This window comes from Corvus moneduloides, chromosome 16 (assembly GCF_009650955.1).
Source record: "Corvus moneduloides isolate bCorMon1 chromosome 16, bCorMon1.pri, whole genome shotgun sequence".
NCBI classification, from domain to species: Eukaryota; Metazoa; Chordata; class Aves; order Passeriformes; family Corvidae; genus Corvus; species Corvus moneduloides.
Genome location: NC_045491.1, coordinates 17403349 through 17421754, shown reverse-complemented (window position 1 = coordinate 17421754; position 18406 = coordinate 17403349). Strand labels below are relative to the sequence as shown.

General features: G+C 47.1%; 2 protein-coding genes across 4 annotated transcripts in view; one reads left to right on the top strand and one right to left on the bottom strand.

The window, feature by feature from the left end:
* TMEM204 (transmembrane protein 204) overlaps nt 1-2833 on the bottom strand; it is a 29091-nt gene extending 26258 nt beyond the window's left edge. The window contains exon 1 of the mRNA XM_032126385.1: nt 1720-2833. Within this exon, the coding sequence (XP_031982276.1) occupies nt 1720-1999 (280 nt within the window). The 5' untranslated portion in view covers nt 2000-2833. The remainder of the gene's footprint in view (nt 1-1719) is intronic.
* The window catches only part of IFT140 (intraflagellar transport 140), a 105995-nt gene that overhangs the window by 86842 nt on the left and 747 nt on the right, over nt 1-18406 (top strand). For all 3 annotated transcript variants that reach the window (XM_032126381.1, XM_032126383.1, XM_032126382.1), the window contains 11 exons: nt 10257-10434; nt 12632-12822; nt 13823-13918; nt 14266-14398; nt 14488-14631; nt 15036-15164; nt 15372-15554; nt 16244-16450; nt 16613-16825; nt 16905-17071; nt 18030-18171. In XM_032126381.1, coding sequence (XP_031982272.1) covers nt 10257-10434; nt 12632-12822; nt 13823-13918; nt 14266-14398; nt 14488-14631; nt 15036-15164; nt 15372-15554; nt 16244-16450; nt 16613-16825; nt 16905-17071; nt 18030-18171 — 1783 coding nt within the window. The remainder of the gene's footprint in view (nt 1-10256; nt 10435-12631; nt 12823-13822; nt 13919-14265; nt 14399-14487; nt 14632-15035; nt 15165-15371; nt 15555-16243; nt 16451-16612; nt 16826-16904; nt 17072-18029; nt 18172-18406) is intronic.

Sequence of the window (18406 nt, the reverse complement as noted above, 5' to 3'; positions counted from 1 at the left end):
GTTCTGCTGTGAAACTAATATTTCTCATCTGTAGGCACCATACACCTTCTGGCCTGCACACAGCAAGAAATACAAGCTTGTGTGGTAAAAATGCTGCAGGAGCCAAATTCACTGTGCAGCAGCTTGTTCCAGTGTGGAGTACATAACGTACTTTTACAATTTGTGAATGGTACACATGTTCTTCGAGTTAGAATATGGCTTATCAGTATTAATTGGGGAAGTGATTCCAGAGATGAAGCTGCAGATACACATCAAGGAACTTCTCCCACAGTCTAATCCTTTTTATAACCATTTATTGTCATGAAAGTTCTTTCAGTTAAAAAAATCTTGAAAGGGTAAGGACTTAAAAACCTTTGAGAAATTTTCTGTTTGTGATTTATGCAGGCTCAGTATTAGCAAATGTACAAAAAATGTTTCTGCATGATTTTATTGGAAAGTATGATCTGGAATGGGTCCACATTAAAGCATTTTTAAAAGAAATTCCTCTAATATTTCTTTGGTTTCTCTCCAGAGGGATCTAAGAAACTCCAAGGACCAATTTCAAACCATGAAAAAAATCTGGTTTGAAATCATGTATGTTATTGATGCTGCCAACCATCCCTCAGAGGTGCCAGAGCTGTTTATGAGCATCCTTAAAATCTTGGGAAAGTCCTGTGGTCTGTTGAAGCATGGACTTTATAGCCATTTGTTCTGTTAAATTCCATGCCTCGAAGGGTGCAGCGGAAGCACTGACTCCCCTTCGAATGGCTGCTCACAGCCTGGCTGCTGGGATTGCCGGGGGGGTTAGGGGAGAAACCTTTTGGCACCAGGGTAGTTGTGGCCCCAGACATGGGGTCTGCAGGTTATTTTGGACAGTCTTTAAAGTCCCTTCCAACCCAAGCCTCTCTGTGATCCTATTCCAGCGCAGTTCTGCTCTGGGGGAGCAGGGTTGCACCGTTAATGCTATGAATGTGATACGTAAGGTTTATTATTTATTAATCAGTTCTGTAATTCTCACGTTATCCAATAATTTTCCCAAGCTCGGTGTAAGCTATTTGTGTTCTTCAGATCCCACAAGTCTGTGAAAGTGCAAAATGAAAAATACACCATGGGTAATGATTTTTGTAGGCACCAAGTTGTATATTAATTGTATTTTTTCACCAAGAAGAATAGTTACACATTTTAAGACCTTTCTCAATTTTACATGTTTTACCACAACTATTTCTGTCTTTTCTGCTCCTGGCATTTCCAGCATAAGCAAACAGAAGGGAGAAATAACTCAACATGTTGCAATATCAACATTGCAATATCTTTTCAAGATTGGGGTTTTTTTTAGTTTTAGGGTATTCAGAGAAACCGTGGTTGCTGTTGCACTGAGGAGGAAGGGATATCTTACGGCAGGAGCCCAGGAGGGAGAGGTGAGCTCAAGATGTCTCAGAACTTTAGACTTACACTTCACAGATTGTTTTATCAAAGCAGATCGATTCCTGGGCTGTATAAACCAGGCAGCACAATGCAGATTGCTGGTTTTGAGGGGGGAGGAGGAGTTTAGTTCATCACTGGTGAACATCATGCTTCTTATTTTCTGAAATTAATTTATTTGGGAATGAATGTGAAGAGATGTTTAGATTAAGATGGATAACAATGATTTCAGGGTTAGGCCACTGAACTCCTGGGGACCAGGTGCACCCTATCTATCGCGACCTCGTGTCTGCAGAGAAGACAAGAGACTGTACTTACATTTGACAGTGCTGCGTGACTCCTGGAACCCAGCCGATTCTGAACCCCATCCCAGGGCTTCACACTCCTGTTCCTCCCCTTGCCCGTGCCTGGCACTGGTGCTTGCACCCCCTCGGCTCCGCTCTGCCAGCCAGCACATCCTCCAGAGCCCCACACTGCGCTTGCGCCCGTCCTCCAGCGTTTGGTACACCCAGTTGGGGGTAAAGGCAGCCGCGTTGTTAAGGATGAGTGAGACCAGGGCTACCAACACAGCTGTGGCTACCAGTTTCTGGACAGTCATATCTGACTGTCAGCTTGCTGCCAGTCTCTAATTGCAGACGACACGAGGTCCCAGTCAGCTGCAGCACATTGAAATTGGGCTGGGAACAGGCGGCTGCGCTGGGGTGTTACAGGGGGCTAGAGGACATCACCGTTCATTCTTGAAGTCAACTCCAGAGAGGTTTCTGACCAAGGAAATGAGAATTTTGTGAGGTAGATAGGAGAATTCCATAAAATAAGAACACAAAGAAGCTTTTTTAGGTCCTTCCCAGCGCTGACTTATCCACCTTCTTGCACCTTGATAAGTAATGCCAGTCCCGTGGTGAACTGGATGACAGGGAGGTCCATTCCGTGTTGGATGGGGCGAATCCAGACAGAATCCAGTCTTGGGGCAGGAGAGCCTGAGCTGAGGTGGGGCAGAGGTGGGATGGGATGCTCGCCGTAGCCTGCCGAGCACCGGGTCCTCCAAGCCAAGCAGCGCTGCTCCAAAAGCCTGGGTTTGGGTGCAAACTTCAGAATATCCTGCAAACGGTGACAGATGGCATCCTCTCAAAGCCAAGCCGAGCCAGAGGGGAATGCGGTCATCGCAAAGGTGGTCTGCAAGTCTGGAGTATCTCGAGGAGACTGCTCTGCTGTGTCCCTCTCCGAAGAGCCGAGCTGTGAGTGCCGGGACGAGAACAGCCACTGCGGTGAGGAAAAGGCCCCCCCACCTCCCCACCAAGAGGAAATGGCTGTTTTTGTGGCTCGTTTTGGTGAGCCTCAGGGCGTAGTCGACTGCAAAAAAAAAGAGCCACTGCCACGGCAGTCAAACATTAACAGGATGTGTTTCCTGAAAGGAAAAGACTATGGAGACTTCTAAAGTTGTCCCTCCTCCCCTCGGAGAGCCCCCTCCCCGCCTCACGCCTCCTCTCCTCGCCGCTGCCCCCAGCAGGGCTGCCAGGACCCGCAGCGTCTCGGGGAGCCCGAGGAGCACAGCGGAGCTCCTCGGGAAAAGGAGAGAAGGAAATCCCAGCGTCAGCCCTCGGAGCATCAGTTCTGTGGAAGTGGACTGAGGAGGCGGATTTTGAAATACCTTCTACTAGAAGCAAAACAATATTGGGGTTCGCTGCTGGACAGCGCGACGAAAGCGCTGCGGGGGTGCCCTGATGTCCGCGTCCTCTCTGCACCGTAGGAGGGACCGTGGCAGATAAATAGGGAGTATAAAATCTCGAGATTTTCAACCCGGTAACAAAACAGTTTGGGGGTGTCTGCAAAGGCAGGCGCAAGTGTTGGGGTGTGAGTGAGGTTGAGAGTCACTACACGGTGCCGGTGCCCGAGTCCCGGCGAGCTGCGAGCGCCGGCGGCCCCGCGGAGCCTCGAGGGACGCTGCCCACCGCGCTCGGTGCCCGGGGCGTGGAAACGCTGCTGCCATGGGCGCCAGGGGATGTCCCTGCTGACAGCCCAGCCCGGAATGGACTGCCACAGGGCAGGGCAGGTGCTGCTCTGATAAACAGGTTAAAGAGAGCTGTTGAGGGCATTCCAAACTGTCCTTGAACCTGGCTCTTTCCAGAGTAGCTCTCCAGAGGGCTGTTTGCTGTTCCCATCAGCTGCCTCGGCAGCACCGGGGCAAGGACAGGGATTCTGGTGGGCACTGCCCTGCGGCCGGGCAGTACTGCCTGGGGTTCTGCCCTTCCTGAGCTGAGCCGGGCACAGCTCTTCAGGCTGCCTAAATACCGCACGGGTGTAGCTCTGCCTCGTACACGGCGAGCTGAAGGCACGGTCAGCACTGAGGAGACCTGGCACAGACCTGCTGAAGGGCTGGCATGGGAGTTCACATCCCTGTAATCAATAACATTAGATTAGAAACTGGTTTAATTTTATAGTGGCTCCGTCTTACCAGGCAAGAGGCTTTGCCCCTAAACAGCTGATACACAGAAGCAAACCAGTCTGAAATTTTTTGCAAGGCAACATTTTATTTTCAAGACTTGTTGGTGAGAGAAGGGGGGAAAATTCCAATAAAGCTATATGCTCCTATAATTAGTTTTCAGCTACTGATATTGAATGTACTAACCTGGCTATGAACTCAACTCTCCTCTATGTGCTCTGATAATTTTTAATCTTTAAACAAATTCAGCTTTAAGTACTTCGAGCAACTTCATCCCTTGAGAGCATGATAGCATCTTTGGTTTTTCTTTTTCCCTGTGATTGGTCATGTTTCTGTACATTTCCGGTTTTAGAACTTTCAGTATAAACACACCGATGTCTGTCATTCTTCAAAGAAATTTCCTACCAGCAATGACCATATTTGCATATTTTAAACTCCTTGGGTTATTTGCTGTTATGGTTCTGTGTTTATCATAAGCCAGGGATTCAGCAGCAAGGGAGATGATTTTTATATACAGATAATGCCAGGAGAGATTTATCTTTAGGGAAAAGTCACACACCTGCTTCTGCCTCTCCCCATTTGATTTCCGTGATTTGATGAAGTCTGAGTGTGTATGTTCAGCAGGGCCCAAGCTTCCTTCTCATGTAACATTTTCAAAAATAGCAATTATATTTTACAAAGGCTAAACAAATCAGTCTAATCATAGAATCATAAAGATTGGAGAAGATAAAGTCCAACCGTTGCCCCAGCCAGAGACTCATGTCCCCAAGTGCTACATCCACACAGCTTTTAAATCCCTTCTGGGATGGTGACTCCACCACTGTCCTGGGCAGCTGTGCCAGTGCCTGACCACCCTTTCCATGAAGAAATTTTCCCTAATATCCAACTTAAACAGTATGGGAATCCTGATCCTTAATAAAAAACAACCTTAGTGAATGCTTCTCTGCTGACAAACAGGCTGTAGGATGTGCTTTTTGCAGCACTCACTGCATTCTGTGGGGCACAGGGGTTTGTGTCATACAACCCACATGGAGCAATCTCTTGGTGTTGGTTTTACGAGGGTAAGTTTGGAACAAAGCTATGTATTCAATGGGATATTATAGATTTATTCTGTAAAGCTGCTTTATCAAATGCTCTGTTTCTGCCAGGGAAGAGTTTTTAGGAGTAGCCTCATCAGCTTTCAGTGTTTGGATCATCCATGAAAAATGCCTGACTTTTTTTAGAGTAGCTCATATAATATCATTAACACTATCAAGAGTTTCATTGAACCCTTACAGCTTTTCATCTATTACTTAGTTCCTTGTTGTCTTTTAGTCCCATGGAAAGATACAACCAGAATCCCATAAATGCATTTTAAAAGCATCAAACCTAATTTAGCTACATCAGATAAAACCTCATTTTCTCAAGTCCTTAGAGTTTTCCAGTCTAGTGGAAGGTGTCCCTGCCCATGGCAGGGGTTTGGAACAAGATGGTTTTTAATGTCCCTTCCTACTCAAACTATTCTGTGATTATCTATAATATAACATTATAGGATGCAATATTAATTGGTTATATATAATATTATGGGGTCCAGTTCAACAAAGTGGGGCCCAAATTGAAAAGAGGGGTTTTTTTTTACCCTGATCCTGATCAATGTTCATTTTCCAAATATAGCCCATTAATAGAGGGAGAAAAGATTTTTCAGTGAGATGCTTCAGACATATGAATCTCCAGCACCTCTAAATAAAATTCCATTTTTTTCTTTAAACTTTCATGCTAAATAGGCAATGAAAAATATATGGGAACAGAAGGGTTTGTGAGATCAGACTGTGGATGCTGTAAACACAGTTCACACAGAAAAACAGATGTGAAAGGTCAGATACAAAGCGAGGAAACTTCCATCAAATATGTGGTAAAATTTGTGTCCACTCTTAAAAGGCGTCAGCATTTGCTTCCCAAATCCCTGGCACTGTGGATGTGGCCTGGAGCCTGGGGAGCTCAGGGTGCAGCAGTGGATGGTGCATCCCTGTGCCTGCTGGGGGGCTTGGGGCTCTCAGGCTGCTCGGGATGCCTTCCCATGGCTCTGCTCCCACTGCTGCTGCGCCTGGGCTTCGTTAAGTTTCCAGCTTCAGCTGATGAAGTACAGATGTGAGAGGCTTTCCAAGGGGGATGAAAGGAGGAGGAGGGGAGGAACAGGAAATTCCTGGAGTCAGAGTTGGGGGCAGGGAAAAATATTACTTGGCATTTTATATGGACAGCAGAACCAGGCCTGGAAAGGAGGGTTGCTGCCTTTTAGGGATGCATGGACAGATTCATCTTTCTCGCTACACTAGCAGCTGTTGGGAGATAAACTGTAGTTTTCCCTGGGATTTAAGTGAATCTGTTCAGCACCTCCTGTTTGTTCACCAGACCCACATCCATCTGCCCACATTTCTGAGGGGCAGCATAACTTGCCCTGGTGGTGGAGGTGTGTGCCTGCCAGGGAGGTTGTGCATCTCAAGGCTGAGGTTGGTCTTCTTGAAACACAGAGAGACATGGAAGTGGGTTGTGGGTGCTCCCAGGATCCCCTCCCCTCCTCTTTCCTACCCTTTCCTCTCCATGTACCTTATCAGAGCACTGTCCCTCTTGTGAAGGGTGTGTCTGCTGGAAAGAACCAGTCTCTGCTGCAGCTGCATGGGGACCATGGCTGTTGCTCTGCCCTGTGCAGCTGCTCACCAAACCCAGCGGGGTGTGGGAACTCCTCTGGGCAGAGCAAGGCTGGGTTCCTTAAGTGAAGCACTCCTTCAGGTGTTTCTGCAGGGCAGAAGCAGGAGAAGGAGTGGTCGGAGGGAGTCAGTTGTCTCACATGCCATGGGTTCTTGTGCTGGTGAGCTGCTCTGATCGTGTCTCTCATGATGCCAGGATGATTTTTTGCCTTTTCTTTTATACCTCTTTTATATACCTTTTTATAACTTTTTGTATTCTTAGTGTTTTTTAGCCTACATTCTTAGACTTACTTTGTTAAGAGACTAAACATCTTAGAAGCTTTGTAGTTAGGGGTCAGTGTGCCCCAGACCCCAAGGTCCTCTCCAGAACACATTCTGGAAACCAAGATAGAACCATCCAGGAGAAGGCTCCTGGGGAGGGGGGCTCACTCGAGCCTCTCATTGGGGAATCTTTGATAGATCTGCTAATTAGTAACACCTATAATGATATACCAGATTTTTGGGGGGGAGGGGGGGGGGCGCATTTTGCAGGGTGCATTTCAATGCATATGACCTGGATGTGTGCACCTAAGGATCCTTAAAATAAATACCAAGGTAAAATCCTTTTTTCCCTTCTAACAGTGTTTGACTCTTGATTTTAAGACCAGGAAAAGGCATCACTCAGAATCTTAGAAACATGGAATGGTTTGGGTTGGAAAGGACCTTAAGGACCATCTAGTACCAACTCTCTGCCATGGGCAGGGACACCTTTCTTTGGTGTTCCTCTTGTCTCTTGCTGTGGTCCCTGTGCTGGGTGAGTCCATGCAAGCTGTGCTCTGCTGTGAACACTCCCAAATTCAGTGTCTTTGGTGCAGTTTGAGCCTGGTGTGCTCACCGCCTGCCCAGCTGGGGTGGCAGAAGGCACTGTCTGCCAGAACAAAACCAACTGCAGAGCACATCAACTGCAGATGTTTCTCCCTCTGAGTTTGTTGCTGCCCCCAGCGTACCCACAGCTGGAGCCTCTCAGGTTCATTTCTCAGGTTTGGAGTGGAGAAGAAAGAGGTGGGATGGCAGAACTCCAGCTCCTCAGGGCAGAGGTACCTGGGTGCCCACGTGGCCCACAGGCAGGTGCCTGGGGGACAAGAGCCCCCAAAGAGGAGTTCTAGGGGCAGTGGCTTCTGCTCAGCAGCTCCTGCTGAACTGTTGCCATCCAGGAAAGCACAACACAGATGAGAGATGATGAGCAACATCTCCTAAATCCTGCTGTGACTCTCTGCACGCTGTTATCTTTTAACTTTGTACTTTAAAATACATTGTGTAGTCTATTTCCTCTCAAAAGTTTCCACTCCCTGTAGTCTAAATAAGAATTCTCATCCGCTCGCCTGTTTGAGCCCATGAACTCTCATCTTCCTGCATGGAGGGACTTGAGAGCTGTCAGAGCTCTGAAAAATAAAGACTTTGATTTCCTTTCAGAAACTCACTGTTAGTCAGCTTGACAAAGCCCAGCACAGACGTGGATTCCTTCACCCAGAGCCAGCTGGCTGTTGCCAGCTTCTTCTGGCACACTGCAGAGCTTGGAAAATGTACTTCTCCTGATGTGCTGTGAAGCACAGTTGTGCCCAGGTACAGCCTTGAGCAGCTTTTCCTAAGGACAGAACTCAACTGGCTGTGTTGATCAACACCATGTTAATCATGTCAATGTTCTTAAAAGGTGTTTTTCCCTCCTTTCCCAGTTCCAGATACAGACAGTGTCTGGAATAAAAGAGAAACCAGTTCCAACTTTTCGGAAATTAGGAAGGTCACATCTGCTGACACAAGCAGAATTTCTGTATTGAGTGGTGATGCACACAAGGATCTTCTGTCAGGCCCATCCAGGTCTGAAATGACCATGCTTTATTTCAATGTTCCTTTTGGCTCCTCAGCTGGGGAGCTTGGACATGTGAGAGAAGAGCATGAGGAGGCTGTATTTGAATACTACTCAGTTGTAAGAAAGGTGTCACTCAGACATGCATTTTTGCTTTTTTAAACCAGAAACACTTCTGATCTTTCTGAAATTTGTTCCTGATTTATTGCTTCTGTTCCTTTTTTATTTTCTCTATACCGTTTGTCCTCAGTGAAGTCTATATCACTTATTTATGTTGATTATGACCTGAAACCTTTATACAAGTTGCACTGCAAGTAAAAGATGCTCTAATTCTAGAGCAAATTATGCAAAGAATTTTTCCTGTGCCTTTTCTTAGCGTATGTGCTGGAGAGCACGTCAGGGTTCACCTGTTCCGCTGCTTCCCGGTTAGTCACTTTCCCCTGTTTGTGCAGGGCTTTCCCACAGCCACTGGAAACAGAAAAACATTTTAATCATAGGAAAACTGGAAGGGAATTTGGTGGCAGGATGTAAAGTGCCATTCTATTCTATTATTTTCTGGTTTTTTCCTGCTTTTAAAATTTAGATCTTTACTTTTGCTGTGGTGGTGCCTGAGAACTGCACAGACTTCTGCTGAGGGTGATGTAGAAAAAAACCCTTATTTTGAATGCTTATGGTTTTTATTAGTCAAACATATTGCATGAAATTCTGAAGAGCCTCAAATGTGGATAGAATCTGTGAAAATCTCTGCTTGTCCTGCTCTGTGATGGTCAGTTCTGTCATGGTCCTTCTGCTGAGCAGTTCTGCTAGCCATTCCAGCCAGGAGCACGGTCCTCAGCCTGTCCTGCCTTGCCTGGGCAGGAGACTTTGCAGTGTTAACTGTGAGCTCATAGACCAGAGGAGTTCTTGTTCTGAGCATCACAAAGCTTTTCTTTTTGCCCATTTTATGCAAGTTTTAAATTAGAACATGTTTGTTTGGTAATTTGTTTCCTACACATCATTCCCTATTACTGAGTAAAACAATTGGGCTCCCAACAGCTGTTCAGTATTTAAACTACTCCAGACTGCAGCAGATTTCCAGTGCGAGGCTAAGGCTTTTCTGATCATTTTAATTTTGATTTCTGAACATCAGTGTGGGAGTATTGTGACTGTCTGTAGGCTGCAGCTACAGCTGGATGGGCACATGATCAATGTTTATGTATGTGCAAACATAGAATCACAGACTGGTTTGGGTGGGAAGGGACCTTAAAGACCATCTAGTTCTACCCACCCCTGCTTTGGGCAGGGACACCTTCCACTGTCCCAGGCTGCTCCAAGCCCCGTCCAGCCTGGCCTTGGGCACTGCCAGGGATCCAGGGGCAGCCACAGCTGCTCTGGGCACCCTGTGCCAGGGCCTGCCCACCCTTCCAGGGAACAATTCTTTCCCAATATCCAATCTGGATCTCCCCTTTTTCAATTTGAAGCCATTCCCCCTTGTCCTGTCCCTCTGGGCCCTTGTCCTAAGTCCTTCTCCAGCTCTCCTGGAGCCCCTTTGGGCACTGGAAGGGGCTCTTAAGTTCTCCTCAGAGCCTTCTCTTCTCCAGGCTGTACACCCCCAGCTCTCTCAGCCTGTCTCCAGAGCAGAGGTATAACTGCTGTTCTTGGGCATTGGTGTAAATCAAATCCCACAAGATTTCCTTAAGGTTGGGGTCATTCATCTCAAGAACTGACCTTTGTGCGTGAACCTGCTTCTGTTCCTCTTCAGTCTTCACACAGCAACTGGAGTCTCTGTTACACTCACCCCATTCCCAACGTCCTGATGGTTTCCCCTTTCACACTCTCTCTCCTCCCACCTCACCTGCCTTCCAGGTGACACAATAACAGCTCTCCTTTTCTTTCCCATTTCCTGCAGTGAGGCTGTCTGGGAGAACATGGCTCGCATGTGCGTGAAGACTCAGAGGCTCGATGTTGCCAAAATTTGCCTGGGGCACATGGGTCATGCAAGAGGAGCCAAGGCACTGCGGGAGGCTGAGCAAGAGCCAGAGCAGAAGGCCAGGGTGGCTGTGCTGGCCATCCAGCTGGGCATGCTGGTAAATCCCACAGCCAAGCTGTGAAGTCTTTATATCAGACTGTGAAAAATGACCGAGTGAAAGACTGCTGACTGAAGGAAACATCTTTTAAAGATGGTTTATATGTGAAACATTTAACAAAAACCTGCTTTCTTGGGGCATAAGCCTCTTCCAAGCTTAGTCATTCTAGGTTTCACTGGATATAAAAAAGGCTATATTTTATTAGAGTTAAAATGTTTCAACAAACATGTTTTATGCTCTGATATAGGAAACACAAATTCCATTTTGAAATTATTTGTTTCCAGAATGAAAGACTAGAGCTGTGTGCAGTCACAGAGTGAGGGCTGACCTGAGGTTGTTGAAGGAGTTTAGGCAAAATAGACTTTTTCTGCAGGGCTGGAGAACTCTGGTCAGTCACATTCATTGCCTGTGCTGTCCCAGGGATGCCTAGTCACCCAGATTTCTATCCTGACTTCTCCCATTGTGTGAGAAGGATCTTGGCTGGATCCAGCTCAGCCAGAGGACAAGGTCTGGCTGTTCCCCACAGTTGGTATGGAGCAACTGTCTCTCATTCCTCCATCTGGAGCCCAAACTGGCAGCAAATGCACTCCAAAGTGGCCCTTGTATCTTGTGTCTGACTTCATTCCCCTTGATTGCCAAGAGAACTGAGATCGAAGCTGAGTTTGAGACCAGCATTGTCATGTGGATTGAAAATTGACTGGTGCTAGTTAGAGGTGTGTGTATTCCACTAATTTAGTGTCTTCAGCAATGATCCATAAGAAAACCAGAAGTTTTTAGTTAGGAAACCATATAAGAGATCCAGGCACATTATCTGTCAGAGGGAAAAACTGGGAAAAAAATTTATGAAATAACCCACAGTCTATAGGAAATAGTGAATTAGATAAAAAATAGCAAGGTGCTATGGCAGCAAGAATCAGTTCGGGGCAATGTTTGAGGAGACACCACATCCTGGGGCCTGGATTTGATAACTCCTGTCTGTGTATTCAGGGCAGCTACAGCTGGAATGATGACTTCCACCCTTTAAGTATCTCATTACCAGGAAAAAAGTTGGTGAACTGGAAAACGTGCAGAGAAAATCAGTGCAAATTGCTCAGCTCTTGGAAAGATTTCACAGACAAGGAAGTCTTGGAAATGGCCAAATAATTAGAATTTGGCTTGAAAAGGTATTTAGCAGTCTACAGTTATTTGATGAGTATGAGAGAGAGAGACAGAGACACAGAGAGTAACTATTCTGAGTTAGAGGTAAGGAAAAAAGGAAAATTCAAGCTAAATGTTTGTAAAGGCTTCCTGGCAGAGAAAGCGATGAGGCTGAAAAGTGTCAGTGCTCCTTCTCTTGAATATTTAGATCTGTTTGGAAAGGTGGAAGGGACCTACAGCAAAACAAATGCAGTTCTACTGCTTTTTTCCATCTCGTACAGAATCCTAGGGCAGGCATCTTCCTTTTCCACTTTCTGTGCTTTTTTAAATTTGAAACAATAAGAGACAGAAAGTATTTTTCTGTCTTGGACAGATAATCTCAATTTACTAAATATAGTGTTCAGCTGGACAGCAGTTGGGTGGAGCAGGAAAATGCTCCTTCCACAGGAGCTAGTACCTCTCAGAGCATAAAAATAATAGTTCCATATTTGCTCACCCTTGCGTCAGCATCAGCAAAACCCTCCTGTTCTAATTCTGTAATAAATTCTTAACATTTATTCCCAGGAATGGAGCTCAGTTTTCCACGAACAGCACTGCTGCCTCTGAGACCTGCTAGGAGGTCACAGGGCTTCCCTGGCTTGCAGCACCTTAATTCCCAAACCCTGAGTGCCAGGATCTTCTCCTAAGCCTCACCCCTGGGTGGGCAGCATGGTCGGTAGCTGTACCCCCAGCTAAGCGTGTCTCCGTTTTTGGTGATTCGCTCTCCTGATGACAGCATTTGATCATTGGTGACTTGCTTTTGTCACCCCCCTCCCTCCCAGTCAATCCTGTACAATAAATGTCAGGATCTGAGTGCTTTCCTTGTAAAAACCACCCTGTTTCCCAATAACGTGCTATTCCAGGCTACATTTATTTAGTTGCTTTAACCCCCTGCCTGAATGACTATTGCTTTAATTGCATTGCAATGCCCTGCACTAATAAACTGCTCCGAGGTGCAGCGCCTGGCGTGACTGACGCAGCGCAGTCGGGCTGACGGGGATTTTGGGTGTTCCTCTCCCAGGAGGATGCAGAGCAGCTGTACAAGGCTTGCAAACGGTATGACCTCTTGAACAAGTTCTACCAGGCCTCCAACCAGTGGCAGAAAGCCATCGAAACGGCCGAGGCTCACGACAGGGTTCACCTGCGCACCACCCACTACAACTACGCGAAGCACCTGGAGGCAACCGGGCAGCAGAGCCTGGCGCTCACCCAGTAAGCACCAGCTGGGGGTACCTGGGGGACTGGGACCCTCTTTCTCCTGTGGAGACGGGTGAAGGAGCATGTCTAAAGATGACCAGTAAAAATTAATTAAAGTTTTTTCCTGTTTCTAGTGCCTTCTGTCTCACAGAGTAAAAGCATTCCCAGTGACAACTTCCAGCACCCTCTCACGCAAATAATGTGTGGTGTCGAAAAGATCAAGAGTTTGTCAGGGACAGTAGCTAAACCCCACTCATATCCAGTCCCATGTTTGTCTCTGGAAGACCACTGCCATATTTTCCTTCCTTTTCCATGACAAGAACAATTATTTGCTTTTCCCAAGAGTCCCAGACACAACTGCTGGAGCAGAATTTAGTTTGACTTGGTTGCCTCTGGTGCCTGGTCCTCTCCTGTGACTGCTGAGTCCCATGAGAAGTTAGGGAAGGGTATTTTTGATGTCTTGTATTTCTTGTTTGAGATCTTGTTTTCATATGAGTTTTCCAATATGAAAGTTCCCATCATCATCATCCAATAAGGTCAACTCTGTTCAGAATCAAAGCAGATCTCTGCTGTGCTCAGGCAGACGCAGTGATGGCCATGGTGGTGAGGAGAGGTGGGTGCTGGGGTAAGGGCTGTGAGCTCCCATCAGTGGCAGAGGCTGATGTTGCAGTAGGTGCTACAATGTGGAGCCTGGGGCATTTGTGACCTGTTCAGCCAGGTGTGCTTGATGCTTGGGGAACTTTGGACCATCACTGGCACTTTTGAAGTATTTCCTGTGCTGTGAAGATCACACCTCCCTCATTCCAAGTGCCTGGCAGTACCAATAAACTTTTAATTTTTGGTGGTGCTGGTGGACTGCAACTGGTCTTACAGTGAACTTACTTACACAACTGAAGCAGTTCTTGCTAGTGGTGTCAGTTGATGGCTGGCAAACAAGATTAAATGGATGTTTTACACAGAAAGAGCTAATAAGGAGGTTGTCATTTCACATCTAATATGTTCTTCTTCTCTACAGCTATGAGAAGTCAGACACACACAGGTTCGAGGTACCTCGAATGCTCTCTGAAGACTTACAAGCCCTGGAGAACTATGTCAACAAGATGAAAGACAAGTCAGTGTTATGCTTGTTCCTTCTACATGGGGCTGTCAGGTCTGACATACAACTCGTGATGAGAGCAAGGATGAAGCAGTGTGAATCCTCTCAGTCCCATTCAGCCCCTGCCTTATCCACTATGACCCTCCCACAGCTTTTCAGGTTTATGCTGCACTTGCTCAAGAACTGCCACTTTGGTTATCCAGGCTGACCTCCTGTATAGTGCAGACCTTGGGAGTGTCACACTTGGGTTGGGGTAGAGCATGTGTTCTAAAAAATGTGCTCAGTCTTTAGTTCAAGCTAAGAGTGAAAAACGCAGCCTCTGGCAGTTCTTGTTGCTGCAGTTAATATTGTTGCTTTTCCAGGAGCCTGTGGAAGTGGTGGGCACAGTACTTGGAGAGCCAGTCAGACATGGAATCTGCATTAAAATACTATGCACTGGCTCAGGATTATTTTTCCCTAGTCCGTGTCCACTGCTTTCAAGGCAACATTCAGAAGGTAAAGCAGCCTGCTTCCATCTGCTTCCCGAGTTCTCATTCCTGGGAGGAGCATGGACACGAAGCAAAGCTGTACAATTCCCTCTGCAGGCTGCTGAAATAGCGAACGAAACAGGGAATGGGGCAGCCTCCTATCACCTGGCACGCCAGTATGAGAGCCAGGAAGACATCAAGCAGGCCGTGCACTTCTACAGCCGGGCCCAGGCGTTCAACAACGCCATCCGCTTGTGCAAGGTACGCAGAGAGGTGCAGTGTGCCCACAGTGCACAGGGCTCTGCCCTTTGGCAGCACATAGTGAAGGTGCTACAGGGTGTTTGTGCCTTTTCTTTCCTGAGCACTGCCTGCTCATGGACAGCCCACAATGAAGCTGCTCCAGGTTTCTGCTGACGTCTTCTACCAAGGGTGGATCAATAAAGCCTTGGTGGTTTGGAAAAGTATTTTCTTGAAGAGCTCATCAGAAATTCCCTGAAAGAAGTAATCATAATTTAAGCTGAAAGTCACTTGGGTTGTAGAGGTTTTACACAGAAGGGGGTGAGAGTTTAATACTGGGTGACAGTATAAAGCCACAGGCTTGCCAGAAGTTGGAATTATGAAATTTGTGTGTGCACATCCAGAGCCAAACCTTTGCTTTTGAACAGGCGAATAATTTAGATGATCAGCTGATGAACCTGGCTCTCCTGAGCTCACCAGAAGACATGATAGAGGCAGCCTGCTATTATGAGGAAAAAGGGGATCAAATGGACAGAGCTGTTATGTTATACCACAAGGTAAATGCTTTTCAGTAAAAACTCCCAAACTTTACACTGAAGCAGTTCCTACAGCAGAGGAATGTTAAATCAGCTGCGGTTTTTACTATATCCTGTTTATTAGTAATTTTTTCATGGTAATGCTTTATTAAGCCACTCCAGGGTGTCCTGGGAACTGGCTCTGTAGTGCTCATTCTAGTCTTTGAAGCCTCATTCCTAATTTTGCAGGCAGGACACTTCTCCAAAGCCCTGGAGCTGGCCTTCGCCACGCAGCAGTTTGGGGCCCTACAGCTCATTGCTGAGGACCTGGATGAGAAGTCCGACCCGGCCCTGCTCGCCCGCTGCTCCGGGTTCTTCATTGAGCACGCCCAGTATGAGAAGGCAATGGAGCTGCTGCTCACGGCCAAGAAGGTGAGCTGAGCCCTCTGGTGCCCAGTGCACACATAGAGGAGCACAACAGGTGTGTACCTGCACATTCATCTGTGCAGGTAAACAGATGCAAGAGACACTTGTAAAGTTTCAAGATTCCTCTGAAGCCAGTGATTCAGGGGCACTGGCAGCTCAGCCTTGCCAAAATGCTGGGTACCAGACCAGTCCTGTGCTCACTCCTCTTTAACAAGCTTCTATGGCTGGCTTTCTTCTGCGTTTTGCAAGGATACAGTAGCCCTTTCCTGGATGATAAGCTTTGGTATAGCTTACTCAGAATTTGTTCCTTACTCCTATTTGTTCCTATACCAAAATATTTAATAAAATATTTATTTGCATTTACTGAAAATGTTATTATCGATCATGCCTAACAAACCTGACTTGTATGTCTCTGAAAATCTCATGTTCAGAGTCAAAATTGCTCAATCTTTAGTGGCACACTTGTGTGAGAACAATGCTCTCATGGAAGAACAAACATATTCTTAGCAAACAAAATGGGACAGTGTGTGCCTGACCAGGGGCTGATGCTATGACACATAACTACAGCCCAGTGCTCTGGAGAGAGCATCCTCAGCTGCTTGTATTTGTAGCTGATTTCTGTAGGTTAAACCACAAGCAATGTGAGGTGTCATGATAGCGTTTGCAACATCTCATCACTCTCTTGCTCCCATCAGTACCACGAAGCTCTGCAGCTCTGCCTGGAGCAGAACCTGACCATCACCGAGGAGCTGGCCGAGAAGATGACAGTCTCCAAGGAGTCCCAGGATCTCTCTGAGGAGTCCCGGAGGGAGCTGCTGGAGCAAATTGCTGACTGCTGCATGAGACAAGGCAACTACCACATGGCCACCAAGAAATACACACAAGCAGGAAACAAGTTAAAGGTCAGCGTGGATAGCCTCAAAACAAGGGTGTTTTGAAAAGTAAACTTTGAAGCAGACTTCCTACAGTAACTACCCAAATGAAACTTCTGAGCCATCTCGATGGTGTTTTTGCATTCACAATATTTTTCCTCTCTCTCTCTGTGCTCCACCTTCCCTTGCCAGGCTATGAGGGCATTGCTGAAATCTGGTGATACTGAGAAAATTATCTTCTTTGCGGGAGTTTCCAGACAGAAAGAGATTTATATCATGGCAGCCAACTACCTGCAGTCACTGGATTGGCGTAAGGATGCAAAGATTATTGCGAATATCATCAGCTTCTACACCAAAGGAGGGGCCCTTGACCTCCTAGCAGGTTTCTATGATGCATGTGCTCAGGTACTGCCCTTTCTATGACTGCTGGAGGTGTTCGGTTTATTGGCTCTGGAGCAAGACCATCTCCTTTCTCCTCTTGCAGGTAGAAATCGATGAGTATCAGAACTATGAAAAAGCCCACAGAGCACTGACAGAAGCATACAAGTGCCTTTCCAAAGCAAAGGCCAGAAGCCCTGTGGAACAGGAAAGCAAACTTGGCCACCTGCAGAGCAGGATGAGTCTGATGAAGCGATTCATCCATGCTCAGAGGTGAGCTGCAGCATGGAGGGCACAGAAAGTGACAGAAATATCATACCAGGACAGAAGTCGTAACAGCACCTGAAGTTTAATAAATAATTTGCAGCTTGCTGCAAAAAAAGCTGCTGGTACATTTTTCTAGCAGGGAAATCATAATGTGATTTTTAAAAGTGCATTTAAAAAGTTGCATTAAAGATGGAAAGGTAACCTGAAAGAGAAGACCAAGGGAGGTGTAGCCAGAAAGGTGATCATCATAAAATCACAGAATCACAGACTGGTTTGGGTGGGAAGGGACCTTCAAGCTCATCCAGTTCCAGCCCCTGCCATGGGCAGGGACATCTTCCACTATGCCAGGTTACTCCAAACCCTGTCCAGGTAGGCCTTGAACATTTCCAAGGATGGGGCAGCCACAGCTTCTCTGGGCACCCTGTGCCAGGGCCTCCCTACCCTCCCAGGGAACAATTCCTTCCCAATATCCCATCCATCCCTGCCCTCTGGCAGTGGGAAGCCATTCCCTGTGTCCTGTCCCTCCAGCCCTTGTCCCCAGTCCCTCTCCAGCTCTCCTGGAGCCCCTTTAGGCCCTGCAAGGGGCTCTGAGCTCTCCCTGGAGCCTTCTCTCCAGGTGAACACCCTCAGCTCTCCCAACTTGGCTCCAGAGGGGCTCCAGCCCTTGGAACATCTTCATGGTCTCCTCTGGACTCTCTCCAGCAGCTCCATGTCCTGCCTGTGCTGGGATCCCAGGGCTGGAGGCAGCTCTGCAGGTGGGGTCTCACCTGAGTGGGGCAGAGGGGCAGAATCCCCCCCTCCCCTGCTGCCCACACTGGCCAGTCAGCCCCAGGACAAGGCGAGTTTCTGGGTTTTGTTTGGGCTTCTGTCATGAAACCTAATGCAGTAAAAACTCTTGTGTGTCCTTGGCCAGACAAGGTGAATGCTCTCCCTGGGCTGACACTTCTCTTTTGCCCTTTCCTAGAGTTTACCCTGAAGACACTGAAGAAGCAGTCAGGCAGTGTGAACTGCTCCTGGCTGAACAGGACTTTGATGATGCCATCCGGCACGGCGATGTCCTGGGATTCTTGGTTCAGCATTATGCACAAGTGGAGGAATTCCATACAGTAAGTGAAGTCTTCTTCCACCCTACAGAACTCATAGTATACACCTGTGCAGCTTGGTGGAGCGTGGCTCTCACGCAGGAAGACATTCCATGGTAGGAGCCTAAATGCGCAGCAGGGAGAGGCACAGCTCAGGAACTATATCCATATTTTTCATTCTATAGGAGGAGAAAAGGAAAGCTCACGGGACATAGAGCATAAATGGTGGTAGATTCTTAAGCATTCCTAGAGATTCAAA